General features: G+C 38.2%; 2 protein-coding genes and 1 long non-coding RNA gene across 3 annotated transcripts in view; 2 read left to right on the top strand and 1 right to left on the bottom strand.

The window, feature by feature from the left end:
* Window positions 1-769: 769 nt before the first annotated feature.
* On the top strand, window positions 770-9,134 carry dnajb6b (DnaJ heat shock protein family (Hsp40) member B6b). Its single transcript, XM_077736537.1, has 10 exons — window positions 770-1,124; window positions 3,449-3,538; window positions 4,047-4,156; window positions 4,240-4,314; window positions 4,507-4,611; window positions 5,574-5,684; window positions 5,764-5,914; window positions 5,985-6,055; window positions 8,655-8,810; window positions 8,917-9,134. Exons 2-10 carry the CDS (start codon window positions 3,474-3,476, stop codon window positions 9,039-9,041), a joined length of 969 nt encoding a protein of 322 aa, XP_077592663.1. The 5' UTR covers window positions 770-1,124; window positions 3,449-3,473; the 3' UTR covers window positions 9,042-9,134.
* Window positions 9,135-11,207: 2,073 nt separating this feature from the next.
* Window positions 11,208-21,683, bottom strand: part of ptprn2 (protein tyrosine phosphatase receptor type N2) — a 93,747-nt gene continuing 83,271 nt past the window's right edge. Inside the window, exons 20-22 of the mRNA XM_077736521.1 lie at window positions 20,829-20,893; window positions 18,702-18,775; window positions 11,208-12,634 (exon numbers count right to left, since the gene is read on the bottom strand). Coding sequence (XP_077592647.1) covers window positions 12,563-12,634; window positions 18,702-18,775; window positions 20,829-20,893 — 211 coding nt within the window. The 3' untranslated portion in view covers window positions 11,208-12,562. The remainder of the gene's footprint in view (window positions 12,635-18,701; window positions 18,776-20,828; window positions 20,894-21,683) is intronic.
* LOC144209407 (uncharacterized) lies at window positions 15,069-18,662 on the top strand. The gene is made up of 19 exons (XR_013329115.1): window positions 15,069-15,161; window positions 15,225-15,292; window positions 15,365-15,442; window positions 15,506-15,583; window positions 15,646-15,719; window positions 15,785-15,852; window positions 15,926-15,999; window positions 16,067-16,288; window positions 16,357-16,422; window positions 16,497-16,563; window positions 16,913-16,986; window positions 17,062-17,127; window positions 17,216-17,409; window positions 17,498-17,550; window positions 17,618-17,691; window positions 17,783-17,835; window positions 17,906-17,979; window positions 18,068-18,120; window positions 18,187-18,662. It is a non-coding gene; the product is annotated as an uncharacterized LOC144209407 (long non-coding RNA).

The following is a 21,683-nucleotide window of genomic DNA, read 5'->3' on the forward strand; positions in this document are numbered from 1 at the left end:
AAATGAGGGATTCATCTCAATTACCTTGAGATTTATTTTGGACTATTACCTGGTGATGGATTAGAACTGACAAAGTTAATGCGGGATGCTGTGAATCATTCCTAGCATATAATATACTTTAGCCTGCTTATGAAAGCCTTTTAAGGGCAAATTTAAAAAAAATTTCTGTTTGTTTTACAACAAAACTTAGCAAAGTTTTTTTTTTAATCCCCCAAATGGAGTTTTGAACATACTTTATGTTTTCCTACCTTCATTAATGTTTAAAATTAGAAGTGGTGAAAGTACATTAACTTTAAAAATATTTATTTTTGGAAAAATTAGTAATTTTATAAGCCTTTTATTGCTACAGGAGAAAACTTTGATCCATCAATTGGTGTGCAGCAGAAACAAGATATACAATTCCCAGTGGGTGGTTCTTTCTTGGTATGTGGTATCCCCTAGTTGTCGAAACGTGTTATTGCAATGGCAGTTAAATCCAACATTTCACTGTGCATAATTTCCTTGAATTTTAATCTGTCATGTATTCATTTTTTGCACCGTTTAGAAAGTTTTATGGTCTCAGATCATGCAATTCCCTCAGTTTCCCACAGGAGGGCGACAGTTCCCTTTTGATTAACTAAAGAGGCAGGGACTAAATAATTTTTTGTATATCCATCCAAATTATTTTGTTATCTTTACACGACCATAACAAAAGGCCAATTAATTTTCCTATGGACGTGGTAGGCGGTCTTATTGCGTCATTTTGTGTGTACCGTGCGTCATAGGATGCGCAAAAAAAGTCGCTTTTAAAAGGCATGCTGCCTTCGCGTACTCCTCGTAATAAACGCACGTGTCTTTCACTTTCACAAGTGTCTCCAAATTGAAAGGGCACAAACTTACCGTTATGTCAGACATTGCATTTAACTACTTTTAAAGATTGTGTTTCTTACGATTGTCGTAGGTATAGATAATCATCTTTGCCTTGGGCTTTTGAGCTGAATTACGACAGCACTTGAACGCAACGGCAGCAGCACGTTTTACCAGCAGCTTCGCGGTACCGTCGACTGCTGTTCACCGTGGAAAGGGACAGCCAACGCGCCTACAAGGTCTTCATCTGGCCGGGCCAGCTTCCAACAAACAACGCAGTGAGTACACGATCATCGACAACCTGTTCTGTTTGCATTTATGTCGCCCCTTTTGCGCATTTTGTTAACTTCAGATCTATATCAATTTTGGGTGTGTTTCAAACACATGGAAGATAAATACGTGATCTAAGTTATAACCCACCAAGATCTGCCTTAAATTCTTAAACCAAATTGCTCATTAGGCCGATTTAAAGCTTTATTCATTTACTTTTTCTTATGATTAAGTTGTTGATTTCCAATCCCACTTGAGAGTAGCACCTGTGACATGATAGTGTTTTCTGTGACGTATTCTAGAAACCTCTAATCGTCCTTATCACAAGCCAAATGGGGGACTAAATGCAAAAAAAGTATTGTATATTTGCAGTAATCCTTTAAGGAATCAAAATTAATATTGCAAGTAAAAGTTTTTGGATTGATGTCACTTAGATCTATGAATTTGTTCAATGCCCCTTCCCTGTCCAACTAGATTGGACATCTGTCATTGTCAATGACAGTGGAAGAATTAAAAAAAAATGTTGAACTGGATCAAAAAGTAGTAAAAGAACTCAAACATTTAAATGAAATCAAGATTGTTGTTAGTGATTTTTCAAAAAAAAAATCCTAGTGTGCAGGACATTGCTGCAATTTGCATCAGGAATGCATTTCATCAGACAGTAAACAAGCACATTCATTGTGTTTAGCATGAATCATCTTGTTTTGCAGAAACAGCATTCTAATTCTGCTCCTTCCCATCATATCATAAACTATGTGGAATGACTAAACACATACACTGATAACATTTTCTTTGGCCCTTTTTAACATCTTTACTGATAACCAGATCTACTGTCCCATGTGATTTGAAAAATACTCTTTTACTCCCAATATTGAAAGCCTTGTTTTCAAGACATTCATTCTGCCATTTTGTCTCCAGACCTTTCAATTTCAGCTACTTTGCTCCATAGTCACATGACCTCTAAAATGAGGCCAACCACTCTGCTTTTATTCATGCAGGCTTGCATGTGTGCATATTGATAGTATGTGTGTGTCCATGCAGGAGAACGACAACACTGCAGCCAGTTTCATGCCCTTCTCCACAATTCTGCATAATTTCATTACGCTATTGATGGGCCCCCATTATGCACAAACGTAATCTACTTGACTTGAAAAATCATTTTGCATTTTGTCTGCTACGTACGTTATGTTCCCTTCACTTTGGCTGCTATTCCCCCATCGTCAACATAGCCTACCTTACAATTAGCCCTTGCCAAAATCTTTCCCCTCTCCTATAACTCTAAAAATCCCCCCTCATGCTTGTAACACAAACACAATGCAAGCGCAAAGGCCACTGATATAAATAGCGGTCAAAATGAGGCCTGACATGCGTCGCAGTGTAAACAGTCCGGGTTTGTGTATACTATCACTATGACAACCGAGTGGGCCTTTACCGTATTTTAGTCGGGGGGAAGATGTCGTTGTGCTATTTCCGTAAGGTCAAATACGCAGACTTGAGTATCACTTGACGTGTTTGTGAGGTTTCTTGTTTGTGATCTGTTTGGGAATCTTGTTGGTAAAGATTAACAAAATGTATTTCGTTTTGGAGGATTTGAGGTCTAAGTTGGTAAAGTTACACAGTAGATTGTCTGTTAAGGTGTCTGTTTAGACAGATAACTGGCAACATGAAGTGCTTAAGCGCCACCCGTTGCTTGAGGCTGATGTTCAATACTTATTGAAGAATAGAGATGCCTCAATCATGTATATTTTTGTGCACGAGCTTAAGTCAGTCATTGTACTTACTATCATTTATTTAAACATATGTTTTTATTATTTATTTTGTGGAATATCCATTCATCTTGATGAATTTTCCTGCTTTTGCATTTTTGTCAGTAGTTTACATAGCAAACTGGAATAACCACACTCAAGTAGAATAATTTGTAAAATTTGAGTAAATACATATTTTAAATAGCACCAAATTGAAAAATGCTTTGAATTAGAGTACTTTAGAGTACTTTTGTTTGAAAATATTTTGGTATAGTCTATTATATTGAACAAATATTTAATGTTTGGGTAACAATAACCCTGATAGTAAACATACTCTGAGCTAACTATAAACTATCTACATTCAGCTGATCCTGTGAGCGTGCATAGATGCACTGGACTTGTTGTAACTTGTCCAAAGCTCTAAACATTTCATTTTTCTTGGCTTTTCACCACCATGATTAATACTTGCGCCGCCTCAGGGTAAAAATGAGGGTTTTGCTTCTCATGCACTTTTTTGCCTTCAGTTTATCAAATGGTTCAGTACCCTTTTAAATGACTGGAAGTTTTTTCTTGAACTTTTTCCTTAGGAGTGTCTTGTTGTGCAACTGAGCCATGGTGGAGTACTACCAGATCCTTGGAGTACAAAAAGGTGCAACGCAAGCTGACATCAAAAAAGCGTAAGTACACGTCAATATGAAGATGTTTTCCCATATTGTATGAATTTTATTATTATAATTATTTTTTTTATGAGGCTGAGAATAGTCTACTTGCCAATAGTGGTGATGTCTTCAGTTGATTATCTTATTTATTTCATATGCACAGTAACTTATCTTATTTATTTCATGTTGCACAGTAACTTATCTTATTTAATTCATATTGCACAGTAACTTATCTTATTTATTTCATATTGCACAGTAACCTTTGCTTTGAAGGCCAATTTATTAAGAATAAAGAAGGCTGTCAAAATGTCTGCAGGTTTTATTCTTTACTTTTCATAGTATAAGGAAGGAGTTGTCTTATCTTTATAGCACAACAGAACACTAAAAATACCTTTTTAACCTTTTATATTGTCTCATAAAGCAAGATAACATTATTTCACATTTGAATAAGAGGGTAAATAATTTACTCTTAGGTCAGAATTGCAAAATGTTGATTCTTTCGCATGTTTTTGTTGTTGTATTTTAGGTACAGAAAACAGGCCCTGAAATGGCATCCCGACAAGAACCCCGAAAACAAGGAAGAAGCCGAAAAGAGGTTCAAAGAACTGGCCGAGGCTTACGAGGTCCTCTCAGATGGTGAGAATTCCGTAAACTCCAATGCATCACATCAATATAGCATGACGGATTGATGTTTTCCCCCCTCAAACATTTTTTCGCAGAGAACAAGAGGAATATTTATGACAAATATGGCAAACAGGGGTTGTCTGCAGGAGGAGGAGGTGGTGGAGGAGGAGGTAAGAAGATGAACACTGAGCATCATTGTAGACTTAAATCAAAATTTGATGCTATATGGGTCCATGACAAAAAAAGCTAAATATAATTTAAGAAAAAACAGTTTTTTTAGCCAATGGTGACAGTGACAGAAAATACACTGCTTAGAAATGAGTTTATTTAATCATATTTGTTTTTTCTGTTTTTGTCCATAGGAAGCCACAACAATCACTTTGGCGGCTTCGGCTTCACATTCCGAAACCCTGAGGATGTCTTCCGGGAATTCTTTGGGGGCAGAGATCCTTTTGCAGATTTTTTCGGTAAGTCCAACTTTAGCATCTTTAGGTGAAATTTCTTTCCTGCAAAAAAAAAAAAACAAAACATAGTCAAACTAGGGTTAAGCAATAAATCTGCTCTTCCTAAACTCCCCTGAGAATAAGAAATGCCCCCTTGGTTATGTCACATGCTGCGTATTTAGTGTACAACAACAACAGCAGCAGCAGTAGGAAGGGAACCCACTTTACTCGTGTGGAAGCCATGTGTGCCTGATACTGAAGCCCAGCTCTAAATATGGAGCTGTGGGCCACAGGCGCGGGATGAATGCGAGAGTAGACATCATCCGGCTGGAATGCTGTCGAAAATAGCTGCCGTATTAACGTGTGCGTGTAATAAAGGCAGCTTGTGGAAAAACATGCTCACACATATACCCTTCCTTGTATTCATTTTTGGAGAATTAACAGGGTTAACAATGGATTTTATGTCGAGCACTAATTTTTGTATTGTCACAAATCCTTCAATGCAATCTCAATTTGGCCTTGTTTCTTTTCTGGTGTTCTCTAAGGATATTTTAGTTAATAGAGCTAAATATGTCTCATGGGTGTCTTTATTTTGGGACTTTAGTTACTTCCATTTGCGCTCATTGGATTTGGAAATAGTTTTTGTTTTGCAGAAAAGAGGACTGCTATTAACAATAATAATGTAATTGTTGCAAGTGCTTTTGTTATGTTTTTAAATGGCTTCCACACAATAGTTTTTGTGTATAAAAGTAATTTCTAAAAAGTAGGAGGACAAAACTACAGCTTTTCTAGCTAATCAAATGCAAGACATCTTTTTTGGTTTAGATTATAACCCAAACAAAAAGTTTGGATCTTTATTTATTTTCGAAGGATTGTGATACAACAGCTCTCAGTTGTGTACATTCTTTAAATAATATTTAGAAAAGAAAGTGTAGGCAGTAAAACACTGTTTGCTTTTAACATGAATTTTTTACTGGATCATTCAGCCAGCGACCCACTCAACGACTTTGGCGGGCAGACTCGCCACAGGGGGGCAACCCGAACACGGACAGGAGGCAGTGGACTCTTGGATTTCGGGGGCTTCCCGTTTGACTCAGGTGCGTACATCCCAGAACACAAAGAGGATTATCATGTCACCAAAATGGCCTAACGTGCCCATCGTTTTCCCTCATGAAGGTTTTAACGCATTTGGCGACATGGGCAGCGGGTTTACATCGTTCAGCTCGTCGTTTGGCAGCAGTGGCGGCGGAGGAGGAGGAATGGGCAACTTTAAATCGGTGTCTACTTCAACTAAGTTCATTAACGGGAAGAAAATCACCACCAAACGGTATATTTTTTAAATTTTCCCAAACAAAACAGTCGAGTCTTTATATTTAAAAGCATATTTTTCTGCTCAGGACGGTGGAGAACGGACAAGAGCGTGTAGAAGTGGAGGAAGACGGCCAACTCAAGTCGTTAACAATTAACGGTGAGGAGCAAGTCCTAAGAATCGGCAGCAAGTAAAGTAGTCATTTTGTAGATTAACCCTAAAAGCACCGCCATTTCAAAGCAGCTCTCGCGTCTGGCTCGTGTATTTATTACAGTTCGTTCAGAGCCAGTGTAGCACATACACAAAGAGCAGCTTTATATATTCAAAGATGTATATTTTGTTCACATGATATTCGTTGGCATGCCGAAAGCTTTAACTTGTTAAGTCAGGGTTGGGTAACTTTGTGGTTTTCACTTCTAAAAAAACCTTACATGGACTATCAGGGGGGAAAAAAGAACTCCACAATGGTTGCCCAACCTTTTCTTAAGTCTTTCAACTCCACCCTGCTAACCTGGAAGCCACTTGTGTGATAAATAACACTGCTTTTTTTTTTAAATGGAAAGCACACTGCATGATTTGACTGCAGATAGTTGTTTTCTCTAATGTTTTTTGTACCAGGACGTCTAACAGGAGGTGAAAAATTCAATAAAAACGTGACTTTTGATTGTGGAAATGTGTTGCAAGTTGCATCCTGTTTTCTCACAATGCCTGGAAATAATTTTAAGATTGCAAACTGACTCATTGTTCGGTTTTAATACCCATCACCCACCATTTTTTTGTGTGAGCATAACCCAATAACTCCTGTTCATCTCAGTATAGGAAACTTACTGCTTGCCCACTTGCCTTTTGAATGCCTGCACTTTTAAAAAGAAAAAATCTAAGCTGCCTTTTACAAGTCAACGCTGCTACCCAGTGGTCATTTGTAAGTATTGTTGCCTTTTTATTCAACTGTTTATGGTAATCCTCACAATTCTGGGCACTATTAGTTAAATTTCTAAGGTAAGTTCATAAGGAAACGCCCTCAAATAGAGCTAATGTGTGTTTTGCATGGTGTGTGATGAATACCTGCATGCTTATGTTTGTAGATACGTCAAGGTCACATGCACATTTTGCAATATTGATACAAGGAGTATCGTTATGTGGAGGGATGGAAGATCAGGAAGCCTTTCTCAGGTGTGTCACATTCCATTCATATTGAGTTTAGTATTCACGGAGTGGTCGGAATTTCGGCAGTGTGTGTTGCGCATGCCCTCGGACGTTGCTAGGCGACTGCTATCCTGCACCATAAGTGCTTGGTTGGGATAGGGCGATTTGAAAATGAAGGAAATATCAATGGGAAATCGCATGAATTATGAATGGATTTTAGTCTTATGAAGAAATGCTTTCTTATGATTACAAAATTTATGTTCAAGTAATTGTTCACACTTAAGTCATTTACTATGTTTTACACTATTCAATGCTAATAGTAAGTAGTTTCCATTCTTTTCAATTAAGAGCAGAAATTGTTTTTCACATTATTAGCACAATATTTAATGGGAATAGTAAGTAGTTTCCATTCTTTTCATTTAGGAGCAGAAATATTTTCACATTATTACCCCACCAAAGGAAATTTTGTTAAAATGATCTAGTACTCACTTTTGATTATTTTTTCATGATTAAATTTAAAAGCATTTTTTTTTAATTCCTGAAAAAGGCAAGTTAAAGACTAAGAAAAAACAAATGTTACCTTAATTTGTATTTCACCCCTCATGGCCGCTGGATGTCAGTGGTCCCCTACAATTGAAAAATGCACTTGTGAGCTATCTAACAAGTATCCGATATATCACCTTAATTCCTCTATTTGTTCACACAAAATACACATTTCAGTTTATAACATAACCTAAGACAACACCACACATTCCTGACATATGCACCTACATAAACTAGTGTATTAATAATTTCCATAGTGACAACCCCACTAAAAACAATCCCATCAAATGAATCTGTTTTCCCTTTCAAATATGATCCCCTTCACCAAACACCCTGTAATTATCATCAAGACTCCTTGAAATATTTTTTCTAACCATCTGTTAATTGCACAAAGATAGATTGCTGACCCCCTTTGCACTAAAGGCCCTCATCACCATGGTAACCCCTTCATAATAAGACACCTATTGATCAGCCAGAGCCACAAGACATAGCGTAATGTAGGGAGGCAAAAAAGGCTTTTCTAAAAAGCAAAATTTGAAAGCAAAACAAAGCCTCCATCAGGTTGGAAACAAGACGAGGTCACGCTTGTCTAAACTGAGCAGAGCTAGCACCTGGGTTCCTATTTTTTTTTTTTTTACCCCCCACCTACACATCTAGCGCTGCCTCCTTAATTACACGGCAGCGCAATCGCCCGTAATCTGGCGGCGTCATTCGTCTCTTTGCCGCTGCTGCTATTAATTCAATATAAATGGAAATGACCTGCAGGGAACAATAAGCAAATCTCAGTTTTATTTACGTGACTAATGGCAATCAAGACAGTGACATGAAATATGAATGGAATGCATGAGTTCACATTGGAAAGCGAGTGTAAATGTGTAAGTTTTGGTGGAAAATGCCCTTTCTTTTCAAGAGAATGGCATTTTTTAACCTGAAAGGATAGAAATCTCAGATTTTTATATGTAAGATGTGAAAATTAGAGGTTATTCCAATGAAAATTGGCAATTATTGGCCTATAGAATGGGGGGTAAACATTTTGAAATAACCTGTATTGTTTTTTTTTGTGAAATAGATGTGAACTCCGATGAAGACGAGCATCGCCGTCGTAGACACAATCAACTCACAGCGCCGGGCTGGAACCAGCAGCGCTACCTGAGGAACTCACCTCAAAACTCTGTGGCTGAAGATGACGAGGATGAAGAAGGAGGGGAATATGGACTCAACAGAGGTGAGTGACGTGACAATAATCACTTGTTTGATTGCAGCAATTCAATCCGTTTTTTTCCATGAAATTCCCTGCACAAATAATAATAATAATACAATTTCACGGTTAGGTCACACAGACACCAAAAGGAAGAAACTTTGGCTTAAAGAGTCAAGAAGAAGACGACCGCCACCACCACCAACACCACCACGATTCTTTTTCCCATCTTTTGGGGGTTTTGGTCCCTTTTTCTAAACTAATTCTAACCCTTAGCGAATTTTATAATGTATAAAAACAAATCCCTTCATCCCCAATGTCCTAAAAACCTGAAATGTACTTTGTCCAGATATATTGGCGCGCTCTATTTTCATAAACATGGATGCGTTTAAAAAAGACCAAAGTTCATTGTTTTTTTTTCCCTTTAACTCATTGGCTGCCATTTACCAAAATAAACGTCAATATGTTCTAGCTGGGATGGAAAAAAGGGTTTTTAATAGGGTTTAGGTCAGGTAAAACTAATAGAAAATGTTCAATAGTGTTGCGGTCAGGGATAATGATATGCATATGCACCAAAAGCAAGTATGCACTTAGGCATTGAATATAAATATCATTCAAAGCCTAAAATGACATTCATATATTGTGCTATTGGCATTGAATCAGCATAAAACGCAACAAGGCGCCAGCTGCTCGTGTTTTTTTTCCACCCTTCTAATTAGTTTGGAGCACAAATTGATGCTAAATCCGCCGACTATCAAACGTGTTCTGAAAGCTTGTCGCCCAGGGAAAAAACACGTTAGACGGTGTGGGCTTTTGTCGCGTTCAAGGACTTAAGAATCGCATCAGATGAAAGAAAAGGAGCTCGGGTCAAAGCTGAAGAGGTTTTCTTTAAAAAAAAAAAAAAACACTTGTGGAGTAGGAAGATGCAGAAGCGAAAAAAGGCGGCACCAATGTGAGAGGAAAGAAAAAGCCATCTGCCGTCCTTCAGGGAAAACAATTCTTAGCACTTACTTTTATGTGGGACTGTTGCCAGGCAGATTAGTAGAGAGAAGCGATCCTGAAAAATAGTGTAGGATTGGTAGAGCCATATATCAAAAAGTGATATTTGAAAACAATTGCATTCTATTTACTGCTAAAAAATACAAACATTGAAAATCAAGTAATGTGTAGAGTAAGTGAAGAGTTAAAAAAAAAAAACTACATGTTTCATGACGTTTCCCCATCCATCCTCCGACATGGCAACAGGCCTAGTAACAGTTGCCAGGCAACAGCAACAACCATCCACTGGAGCCAGTCAACAAGGTAACACATCATCTGCTTGATATTCAAATATTAGCATTTTTGTTTAAAATGTTTTTTTGTCTTTTCAGTCTTCCAAAAAGTGCCACTAATTAAACATCAAAAATGACGGTATGTGATGCATGATGGGACATGAAAAGAAGCAGGTGAAATAGCATGTTTTTTTATAAAGGGGGGATGCGGCTAATTCAATTGTACATGTTTAAATGCCTTTTTTCTTTTTTATTAAAGAGCCGAGGCAGAGACTCACTCGACTCGAACGACTTTTGTTTGCCGAGACGATCAAAGGCGTCGAAGCCTTGGCGCGACATGAAGGATGGGCTTGCACACGCCCCGGCCCCCCACTACAGAAAATCTTGGATGGCATCCCAGGCACTTTTCCAAACAAGATCAACGCTGGGGAATCGCCCTACCACTAAAGCACTAAGGTTCGTCTTGTAAAGTCGATTGAAGTATTGCCGCTTGTTAACCCCTTTGCCGTCAATGACACTGGCAGGAAATTATTTTTAATACTGCCGTGAAAAGAAAATAACATCAATAGGGTTGAGATTAGTGTATGGTAATACGGTGCTTGGACGTTTGGTCGCTGGTCTTTTGATCGCCGGTCAAATGTTGACCGAGTTTACTGTTGAAACCAGCTCTCAAAATTATATTCATGAGAGTTTAATATCCAAGTACTGTTTAATATCTAAGTACTGTTAGAGTACTGTTTAATATCTATACTGTTTAATGTCTAAGTACTGTTTAATATCTAAGTACTGTTAGAGTACTGTTTAATATCCAAGCACTGTTTAATATCCAAGTACTGTTTAATATCCAAGTACTGTTTAATATCCAAGTACTGTTTAATATCCAAGTACTGTTTAATATCCAAGTACTGTTTAATATCCAAGTACTGTTTAATATCCAAGTACTGTTTAATATCCAAGTACTGTTTAATATCCAAGTACTGTTTAATATCCAAGTACTGTTTTTATATCCAAGTACTGTTAAATTGCCAAGTATTGTTTAATATCTAAGTACATTTGACAGGTGACCGAAATGGACCAAAAGACCGACGACCAAACGTCCGGCCACGGGTAATACGCACATGAAAATGCAAATAGGGTAACAAAAAGACAGACCTGGTTTCTATTTCTCTTTATTATTAACATTAATATTATTGTGGGCGCACAAAATAGATAGCATTTTCTTATAGACACTCTAGTAGAGGGAAGTCATACGACAGTATTGTCAATGTTGCACAACATCACAATGTATTTGTGGTACAACAACTGGTTATTATTATGGGGTGTCAACAAGCGATGCTTTTAGGGCGAAGGAGGAAAATGCTTTTAAAGTTATTGGAAAAAATTGTTGAACTCTTGAGAATCGTGACAAATTATTCAATTTAAGAGAATTTTCCATGTACATTGCTAAGATTTTCTCATTACTAAAAATTAACATTAAACTAGTGTCTTCACAGTATCATTTGCCAAATTTGTATTTATTCTAATCACACGTTTCTCCTCATTTTACATACATAGTTTGCATAAAATCCACTTTATGGCATTTTGTATCATTTATACATTACCACAATCCATACAGTCAACTGTACTACATAATCTTAGTAGTATGTATAGATGTGTATATACATATATGCTTGATTTTAAAATGATTTTTCCCCCATCTATAGAATTTTTCACTGAACATGTCTTTACAGCTGACCAGTGGCATCAGAACTTTGCGTTCAGGTCCTGTGCATTACTCTCACAGAGACGCTGTCCAATAAAAAGCAAGTATATATTATATTTGAGGATTTAGCCCACCCACCTCTCATCTGAAAATACATAAAAAAATATTTACTTATGTTTTAAAGCACTTATGACAACTGAAACTTTGGTTGAAAAGTGAAGGCGAGGAATTTGGCTACTTAATGTACAATAAGTGCAGCTAGTATTGAATATACTATAGTTGTATTTATATAATTATTTTAAACTTGCAGCATTAACTTGGAAAGATATGACCTGATTATTTTGAAATATAAATTTCATGACAACTATCTTTTTTATAGCTATATTAGCTGTCTTTTGACTTAAATAGTACACTATAAAAATAAAAATGAATTAAAATACAGCTGTAAAATGACAAGATATTTTTATAATTTTATTCTGGTCTTGTCATGGAAAAAACCTTTATTCTGGTAAATATAATATCTTAAAACTCTATTTAATGTTTGAAAATAATATTTCACTCTTATATAAAAGAAAAATAACAAAAGTGCATTTTGGAAAGAATCTAAGTACTTTGGTATGAAATTAAATCTGTATTTTATAATAAGATAATATTACACCCATGTATAGGAGTAAAATGACTCCTCTGAACAACTCTGGTGGTACCTGAACGCAACCTTTGGCCACTGATTGCTTGCCACATGACATACAGAAAACCTGCGGGTACATATTGAGAAGAAGAAGTAGAAGTGGCAAGGGGGGTTTCCTTCACTGGGGCATGGCTTTGAGAATGGCATTGACCTCCTCGGCCACGGCTGTCAGCACAAACTCAAACTGCTCCTGCGGGAAAGAAATTCACCCATATATTCGTCATCAGCATCTTCAAAATATGTAAAGTGCAAAAGACACAAATATTAATCAACTGTTCTGTAGGTGCCCACATTTCCTAGTCTAAGGTGATGTCGCAGTCGTCCATGTTCACACTTAAAAGATAATGTGGGAAATTAGTTATATAATTAGTTAAATAAGCCTCACTAAACTGCCTTTCTATATTGCCCATCCTTGCTTGCAGGTAAAGTGAGGACTCTGTGGAGAGTGCGGTACAAACCCTGGTGTGATGTCATTTTCCCTTAAATAGAAGCAACCATGTACACTCAAAGGTTTCCAAAAACAACAAGGTAAGGTTTTTCCAACATTGACTGAGGTAAGCGTGCCCATTTGGCGTAGAGGTTAACTCACCTGTCTACCGTCCAGGGGACCCGGGTTCAAACCCCGGCTGAGACACATTTTCACTTAATTGTTTCTGTGTACTTGAAGTCAAGACACTCAAATGATTACAGAGAAAAGTGTAAGCCACTTGGTGGCGCAGAGGTTAGATCACTGGACTCCCATCTGGGAGACCTGGGTTCGATTCCCGCTGTCGACATTTGGTTGATCACCAAACCATGTAGGTGAGTAAATGGAATAAGAAAAAAAAAAAAGAATAACCTTTTTAATTTATTTTAAACACTTAGTCATACTTTTCAGTAAAAGGTTAAATTCCGAACTGCCTTCGGCAGTTCGGAAGACAGTTGAAGGACCTGTATGTGCGAAAGGCGTTCTCGGGTCGGCCTTCGGCCGACCCTCGACCGCTTGCTTGGTCAGTCAACCGCCGACACCGGGGATCGATCCAACACCTCTCCGGCCGAAGGCGAGTGTGCAACCCACTACACCAACTCGTGCCCCACTTATACATAGGTGTTGAAACGTTTTATCCAAGGAAATGGGGTGAAACACTTAGTCATTTTTTGGACAAAATGCTTCATCCACTACTGAATACTTATATACTTATACACTTACACATTAGAACTTAATTTTTTGGAATATTTGGAAAATCTTTGCAGGCACTTGGATTCGAACCAAGGACCACAGATGTGGGAGACTGATGACTTAGCCACTGGGCCACCACTCTGTGAGAGAAGTTAGTAATACTTATACTCTTATCTCATTCATTTGCCTGAATAATATTTGGAAAATCTTTGGAGGTACTGGGAATTGAACCCAGTACCACAGAGGTGGCAGACTGATGACTTAGCCACTGGGCCACCACTCTGTGAGAGAAGTTGGTAATACTTATACTCTTATCCCATTCATTTACCTGAATAATATTTGGAAAATGTTTGGAGGTACTGGGAATTGAACCCAGGACCACAGAGGTGGCAGACTGATGACTTAGCCACTGGGCCACCACTCTGTGAGAGAAGTTAGTAATACTTATACTCTTATCTCATTCAATACCTGAATAATATTTTGAAAATCTTTGCAGGCACTGGGAATTGAACCCAGGACCACAGAGGTGGCAGACTGATGACTTAGCCACTGGGCCACCACTCTGTGAGAGAAGTTTGTAATACTTATACTCTTATCCCATTCATTTACCTGAATAATATTTTGAAAATCTTTGCCGACACTGGGATTTGAACCCAGGACCACAGAGGTGGCAGACTGATGACTTAGCCACTGGGCCACCACTCTGTGAGAGAAGTTAGTAATACTTATACTCTTATCTCATTCAATACCTGAATAATATTTGGAAAATCTTTTCAGGCACTGGGAATTGAACCCAGGACCACAGAGGTGGCAGACTGATGACTTAGCCACTGGGCCACCACTCTGTGAGAGAAGGTAGTAATACTTATACTCTTATCTCATTCAATACCTGAATAATATTTTGAAAATCTTTGCAGGCACTGGGAATTGAACCCAGGACCACAGATGTGGGGGACTGATGCCTTAACCACTGGGCCACCACTCTGTGAGAGACGGAAGTAATACTTATACTCTTATCTCATTCAATACCTGAATAATATTTTGAAAATCTTTGCCGACACTGGGAATTGAACCCAGGACCACAGAGGTGGCAGACTGATGACTTAGCCACTGGGCCACCACTCTGTGAGAGAAGTTTGTAATACTTATACTCTTATCCCATTCATTTACCTGAATAATATTTTGAAAATCTTTGCCGACACTGGGATTTGAACCCAGGACCACAGAGGTGGCAGACTGATGACTTAGCCACTGGGCCACCACTCTGTGAGAGAAGTTAGTAATACTTATACTCTTATCTCATTCATTTACCTGAATAATATTTGGAAAATCTTTGGAGGTACTGGGAATTGAACCCAGGACCACGGAGGTGGCAGACTGATGACTTAGCCACTGGGCCACCACTCTGTGAGAGAAGCTGGTAATACTTATACTCTTATCTCATTCATTTACCTGAATAATATTTGGAAAATCTTTGCAGGCACTGGGAATTGAACCCATGACCATAGATGTGGGGGACTGATGACTTAACCACTGGGCCACCACTCTGTGAGAGAAGGTAGTAATACTTATACTCTTATCTGATTAATTTACCTGAATAATATTTGGAAAATTTTTGCAGGCACTGGGGATTGAACCCAGGACCACAGAGGTGGCAGACTGATAACTTAACCACTGGGCCACCACCCTGTGAGCAAATGAAGTAATACTTATACTCTTATCTCATTCAATACCTGAATAATATTTGGAAAATCTTTGCAGGCACTGGGAATTGAACCCAGGACCACAGAACTAGGGGACTGATGACTTAACCACTGGGCCACTACTCTGTGAGAGAAGGTAGTAATACTTATACTCTTATCTCACTCATTTACCTGAATAATATTTGGAAAAACTTTGCAGGGACTTGGAATTGAACCAATGACCACAGATGTGGGAGACTGATGACTTAGCCACTGGTCCACCACCCTGTGAGAGAAGGTAGTAATACTTATACTCTTATCTCATTCAACACCTGAATAATATTTGGAAAATGATTGCAGGCACTTGGATTTGAACCAAGGATCACAGATGTGGGAGATTGATGACTTAGCCTTTGGGCCACCACCCTGTGAAGGTAAATGGTAGTACTTGTACTCTTATTTCTCATTTACCTGAATAATATTTGGAAAAACTTTGCAGGCACTGGGGATTGAACCCAAGACCACAGAGATGGCAGACTGATGACTTAGCCACTGGGCCACTACATGGTGAGAGAACATAGTAATACTTATACTCTTATCTCACTCATTTACCTGAATAATATTTGGAAAAACTTTGCAGGCACTTGGAATTGAACCAATGACCACCGATGTGGGAAATTGATGACTTAGCCTTTGGGCCACCACCCTGTGAAGGTAAATGGTAGTACTTGTACTCTTATTTCTTTCATTTTCCTGAATAATATTTGGAAAAACTTTGCAGGCACTGGGAATTGAACCCAAGACCACAGAGATGGCAGACTGATGACTTAGCCCCTGGGCCACTACTCTGTGAGAGAATGTAGTAATACTTATACTCTTATCTCACTCATTTACCTGAATAATATTTGGAAAAACTTTGCCGGCACTGGGAATTGAACCAATGACCACAGATGTGGGAGATTGATGACTTAACCACTGGGCCACCACCCTGTGAAGCTAAATGGTAGTACTTGTACTTTTATTCCTTTCATTTACCTGAATAATAGTGGGAAAATCTTTGCATGTACTTAGAATTGAACCCAAGACCAAAGAAGGGGAAGACTGAAGACTTAACCACTGGGTCACCACCCTGTGAGGGTGGGCAGTAGTACTTATTCTTTTATCCCTTTCATTTGCCTTAATAATATTGGGAAAATCTTTGCGGACACTAGGATTTGAACCCAAGACCAAAGAGGTGGAGGACTGAATACTTATCCACTGGACCACCACCATGTGAAGGCAAGTGGTAGTACTTATAGTTTTATCCCTTTCATTTACCTGAATATTAGTGGGAAAATCTTTGCATGTACTTAGAATTGAACCCAAGACCAAAAAGGTGGAAGACTGAAGACTTATCCACTGGGTCACCACCCTATGAAGGAAAGTGGTAGTACTTATAGTTGTATCCCTTTCATTTACCTGAATAATAGAGGGAAAATCTTGGCATGTATTTGGACTTTAACTCAAGACCAAAGAGGTGGAAGACTGAATACTTATCCACTGGGCCACCATCCTGTAAAAGGAAGTGGTAGTACTTGTACTCTTATCTCTCTCATTTACCTCAATAATATTGGGAAAATCTTTGCAGACACTAGGATTTGGACCCAAGACCAAAGAAGTGGAAGAATGAAGACTTATTCACTGGGCCACCACCCTGTGAAGGTAAGTGGTAGTACTTATAGTTGTATCCATTTCATTTACCTGAATAATAGTGGGAAAATCTTTGCATGTACTTAGAATTGAACCCAAGAGCAAAGAGGTGGAAGACTGAAGACTTATCCACTGGGCCACCACCATGTGAAGGTAAGTGGTAGTACTTGTACTCTTTTCCCTCTCGTTTACCTGAATAATAGTGTGAAAATATTTGCATGTACTTGGAATTGAACCCAAGACCAAAGAAGGGGAAGACTGAAGACTTAACCACTGGGCCACCACCCTGTAAAGATAAGTGGTAGTACTTATACTTTTATCCCTTTCATTTGCCTCAATAATATTGGGAAAATCTTTGCAGACACTCGGATTCGAACCCCAGACCAAAGTGGTGGAAGACTGAATACTTATCCACTGGACCACCAACCTGTGAAGGTAAGTGGCAGTACTTGTACTCTTATCCCTCCCATTTACCTGAATAATAGTGGGAAAATATTTGCATGTACTTGGAATTGAACCCAAGACCAAAGAGGGGGAAGACTGAAGACTTAACCACTGGGCCACCACCCTCTGATGGTAGGCAGTAGTACTTATACTTTTATCCCTTTCATTTGCCTCAATAATATTGGGAAAATCTTTGCAGACACTAGGATTTGAACACCAGACCAAAGTGGTGGAAGACTGAATACATATCCACTGGACCACCAACCTGTGAAGGTAAGTGGCAGCAGTACTTGTACTCTTATCTCTCTCATTTACCTGAATAATAGTGGAAAAATATTTGCATGTACTTGGAATTGAACCCAAGACCAAAGAGGTGGAAGACAGAAGACTTAACCACTGGGCCACCACCCTGTGAGGGTAGGCAGTAGTACTTATACTTTATCCCTTTCATTTGCCGCAATAATACATATTGGGAAAATCTTTGCAGATACTAGGATTTGAACCCAAGACCATAGAGGTGGAAGACTGAAGATTTATCCACTGGACCACCAACCTGTGAAGGTAAGTGGCAGTACTTGTACTCTTATCTCTCTCATTTACCTGAATAATAGTGGGAAAATATTTGCATGTACTTGGAATTGAACCCAAGACCAAAGAGGTGGAAGACTGAAGACTTAACCACTGGGCCACCACCCTGTGAGGGTAGGCAGTAGTACTTATACTTTATCCCTTTCATTTGCCTCAATAATATTGGGAAAATCTTTGCAGACACTAGGATTTGAACCCAGGACCACAGAGGTGGGAAACTGATGACTTAACCACTGGTCCACCACTCTCCCAGGTTAGGCAGTAGTATTGTATTTGTTGTTTAGGCACACTTCACTCCCAGATCATACTCAGTACTATATTGTATCTTAGTGGGAAAAGTTAATTAAGATTACTTAACTTTTTCATTATTGGAAAGTCTTGACTACAAATGGTTAGTTTTATTTAAGGGAAAAATATTTCCTGACTGGGTTTCAAACCACAAATAAAGAAAAGCCTTACTATACTCTGTCATTTTTTAAGAAAAAAATTCCCTATTTATACTTTGAAATGTGAATCAACAAAGATTTGTCATTCCTTTCAAGAACGGTCGCTGGCATCCAATCAAACGCTGCAGCTAAGAACTTTCTCTATGAAGGAGGAGTTAGTAAGCAATGTTTTCTTTTCATCTCCTCCTTCACTAGCTGCGACCACTCCAAATCAAAGGCAAAGAGGGTTGGTAGGGGGAGGGTTCCTACCTTTGTTTGGACCATGCCGGCTCTCTGGTCTCTCAAGTGCTCCAGGGTCGCGGCAATATCAATCTCCTTTGCACCTGCAACCCACACACACACACATATAGATCAGACAACATTGGACGCGCTTCAAAGCAAGGTTGCTAATCCAGCTCCCGTCTGTCAATTGAAAATGACCACATTCATCCACAGGAAAGGTTTGGACGCTAGCCCGAGCCGCCATTAAAAACTGCGAGGGTGGCCACAACAAGGAAAGACGTGAGATGGGTGTGTGGATATTCTTTATCCTCAGTGTAGAATTACTATACATGAGAAAGAGAGCGGTATAACGTTTGTTTGCGTTCTGGCTCAATGGCTCTGAAAGAGTTGAGTAGAAATGACTGAAATTCACATAAGTTATGAGAGGTTCTTTAAAAAAAATGAGACTACTTTTGTCATAATAATGTAATGGAATTCTTTTTAAATCATCATTTTTTTCAAGTAAAAAAGCCTTACTATACATGGACATTTTTTGTTCTCCTACCCAGAAAATGACAAACATATTCCCATAAATCTCCAATGTTTTAGTGTCAGTGAATCTGTTAAATAAAGCAACATCCTTCTTCAAATTTCAGTCCTAAAAAGAATGCTTTTTGATTCTGAAATTTCCACAATAACGAAAGACTTTTATCCTTCATTTACAACATTATTCTGCTAAAATATGAGGTTGCACTGAAGTAAAGTAAAACCAAAAACAAATTCCCAATGCAGCCTGAGTGCTCCAAACAAGAGGTGAGACAAAAGCTTCGGGGGCCTTAGATGATGTCTGATTTTCCAACAACGGGCAGGCCAACGGGGGTCCGCGGCTCAAGAAACAAAAGGTTAAAAAGAGAGCGGCGAGTGGCTTTCATCGTCGAGGGCAACGGGAACGTTTGTCGTCATTTTCAATAGCGGAAAGGGCAAAGTGCAAAGGTCAAAGGGCAGGCAAAGCTGCAGCTAATTGACCTTTGGTGTTTTGGCTGACCTCTACAATGGATGCAAAAGGGATTTAGGATTGAAAATACTTTAACGTGCCCCCATAGAGGAACATTGTTTTTAAAACTTAATTCTTTTTTTATGAGTTAAGTCAAACAATTGGGTTTACACTAGACTGCCCCATGGAGGCTACAAAAGAAAGCTTTTAATAAGGCAAGTGTTTATGACTGTGGTTACATTTTTTTAACTTATTGGTTGCCATTGACGAAAATGAACGTCCAATCTATTTGAATTGGGAGGGTTAGCACTGGTTTAAGTAGTTTATCATTATTTTTCAATCATTTTTTTAGATTTACTGTTAGCCTAAACCACAATTGAATGAAAAAGAAAAATAATATGATATAGTTATTTAAAAAACAAAAAAATTGACAAATCCTATATAAAATGAGTATAGTATAGTAAGGCTTTTTTTCTTAAAATACTACATAGTATAGTAAGGCTTTTTCTTCTTAAAAAACGAAGTTAAAATGGAAGAAAACATATTCAAATGAATCATTACAAAATGAATGTACTCATATACTCTGAGAATATACCAAATATAATGAATAATCATTAATTCCTTCCTTTTATTTATTCATTCAACTACTTTTAATAGTACTTTTGAATACCATTTGCCTAATGACACTTCTATATTTACTTTTATCCTATTATAGTAAATTTCACAATTTAATGTTCAACATTTGAATAATACTTTTGCCTACCTTTTCTTTATCTATATTAATTTAATGTCAGTTTCCCTCTAAAGACAATAACATGGCTTCCAAACACTAAAAATAAAAATCAATGGGACAAAACCATGGCGTTTATGAAAGGTGGATGGCGCCGATAATGTTGCCAGCATAAATGAATTCCATTTCATTTTCATGCATGCGCCATCTAAATTCAGACGGCGATTGCGACTCCACTCGGCCTGACAGCAGCATAAATGACTACTAAATTAATCATGTGTTTTTTTCCCCTCCCTCGCCTCTATTTCTCATTTTAGTGAGGGGCTTTTGTTCCCCCGACACCCCTCGGCGGCCCTCGTCAACCTTAACGCATCGCCGAGACCCCGCGCGGGAAACCTGGCGGGACGTTGCCGGGGCAACGGGAGAGGAGAAAGCCTTAACGTTTGTTTACCTTTGGCCATCTTGTTGAGGACCATGTCGATCAGAATGTATGTTCCGCTCCTTCCGGCGCCGTCGCTGTAAAAACACACACATATGTGCATGGTGTTAAGGTTTGGCGCTCAAATTTAAACATTTATTATTTTTTATTTAAGGGTAAAGATGAAAAAACGAGATCATGAAATCATGTTAGATAGGTTGCTCATATGTCAAAGCACTTGGATTCAGACTTTGAAGATGGGGAGGTACATTTTAGGGGTTTTTATTTATTGTTTTTAACATTGTGTTTTGAAATTGCAAGATAGAAAATGTCATGTTTCCCTCATAGAAATGTGTTTTCATAAAAGCTGTTTTATTCAACTTCTTTTGTTGTTTTTTCACAATTTTATTCTGCATTTTTACATTAAAACAAATCAAATTTAAAATATCAGCACTATCACACAATATCAGTTTGACAAAATGTGACTTTTTTCCTCTCATATTCATTTTTTTGTCCTAAAAATTAAATATTTTTATCACTTTTTATGTTAAATGACATTATTTTTCCATACAGTATGTATTCAAAATAAATTAAAGTCAATTAAAATTCATGCAGAGCCTCTACTTAACTCTGACTCCATTTTTATAAAACACCATTTAAATAAGGACAGTTTTGCAGTTTTCTCCCAATTTCATGAGAAAAAAAACAATTCTAGACATGTGAAAATGGGGTGACATGACATGTGGTCGACTCGTGTGGTCTTTGGGGAGCATAGTGTGTGGCTAGGGGACGCGAGGGGGGGATACTTCTGAAAACCCACCATAGGACAAAGGCTTCTAAAAGCGTGCACCTCAGAAGAAGGTTGAGAGACAGTTTTTTTATTTTTTA

This window comes from Stigmatopora nigra, chromosome 16 (genome assembly GCF_051989575.1).
Source record: "Stigmatopora nigra isolate UIUO_SnigA chromosome 16, RoL_Snig_1.1, whole genome shotgun sequence".
In the NCBI taxonomy this organism is placed as follows: Eukaryota; Metazoa; Chordata; class Actinopteri; order Syngnathiformes; family Syngnathidae; genus Stigmatopora; species Stigmatopora nigra.

What these genes read in the sequence shown, in the direction of transcription:
- dnajb6b (XM_077736537.1), top strand. Translation starts at nt 3,474, where the DNA reads ATGGTGGAGTACTACCAGATCCTTGGAGTACAAAAAGGTGCAACGCAA. An exon ending in TTACGAGGTCCTCTCAGATG is followed by an intron (nt 4,157 to 4,239) that starts GTGAGAATTCCG and finishes ATTTTTTCGCAG; the next exon opens with AGAACAAGAGGAATATTTAT. An exon ending in AGGAGGTGGTGGAGGAGGAG is followed by an intron (nt 4,315 to 4,506) that starts GTAAGAAGATGA and finishes TTTTGTCCATAG; the next exon opens with GAAGCCACAACAATCACTTT.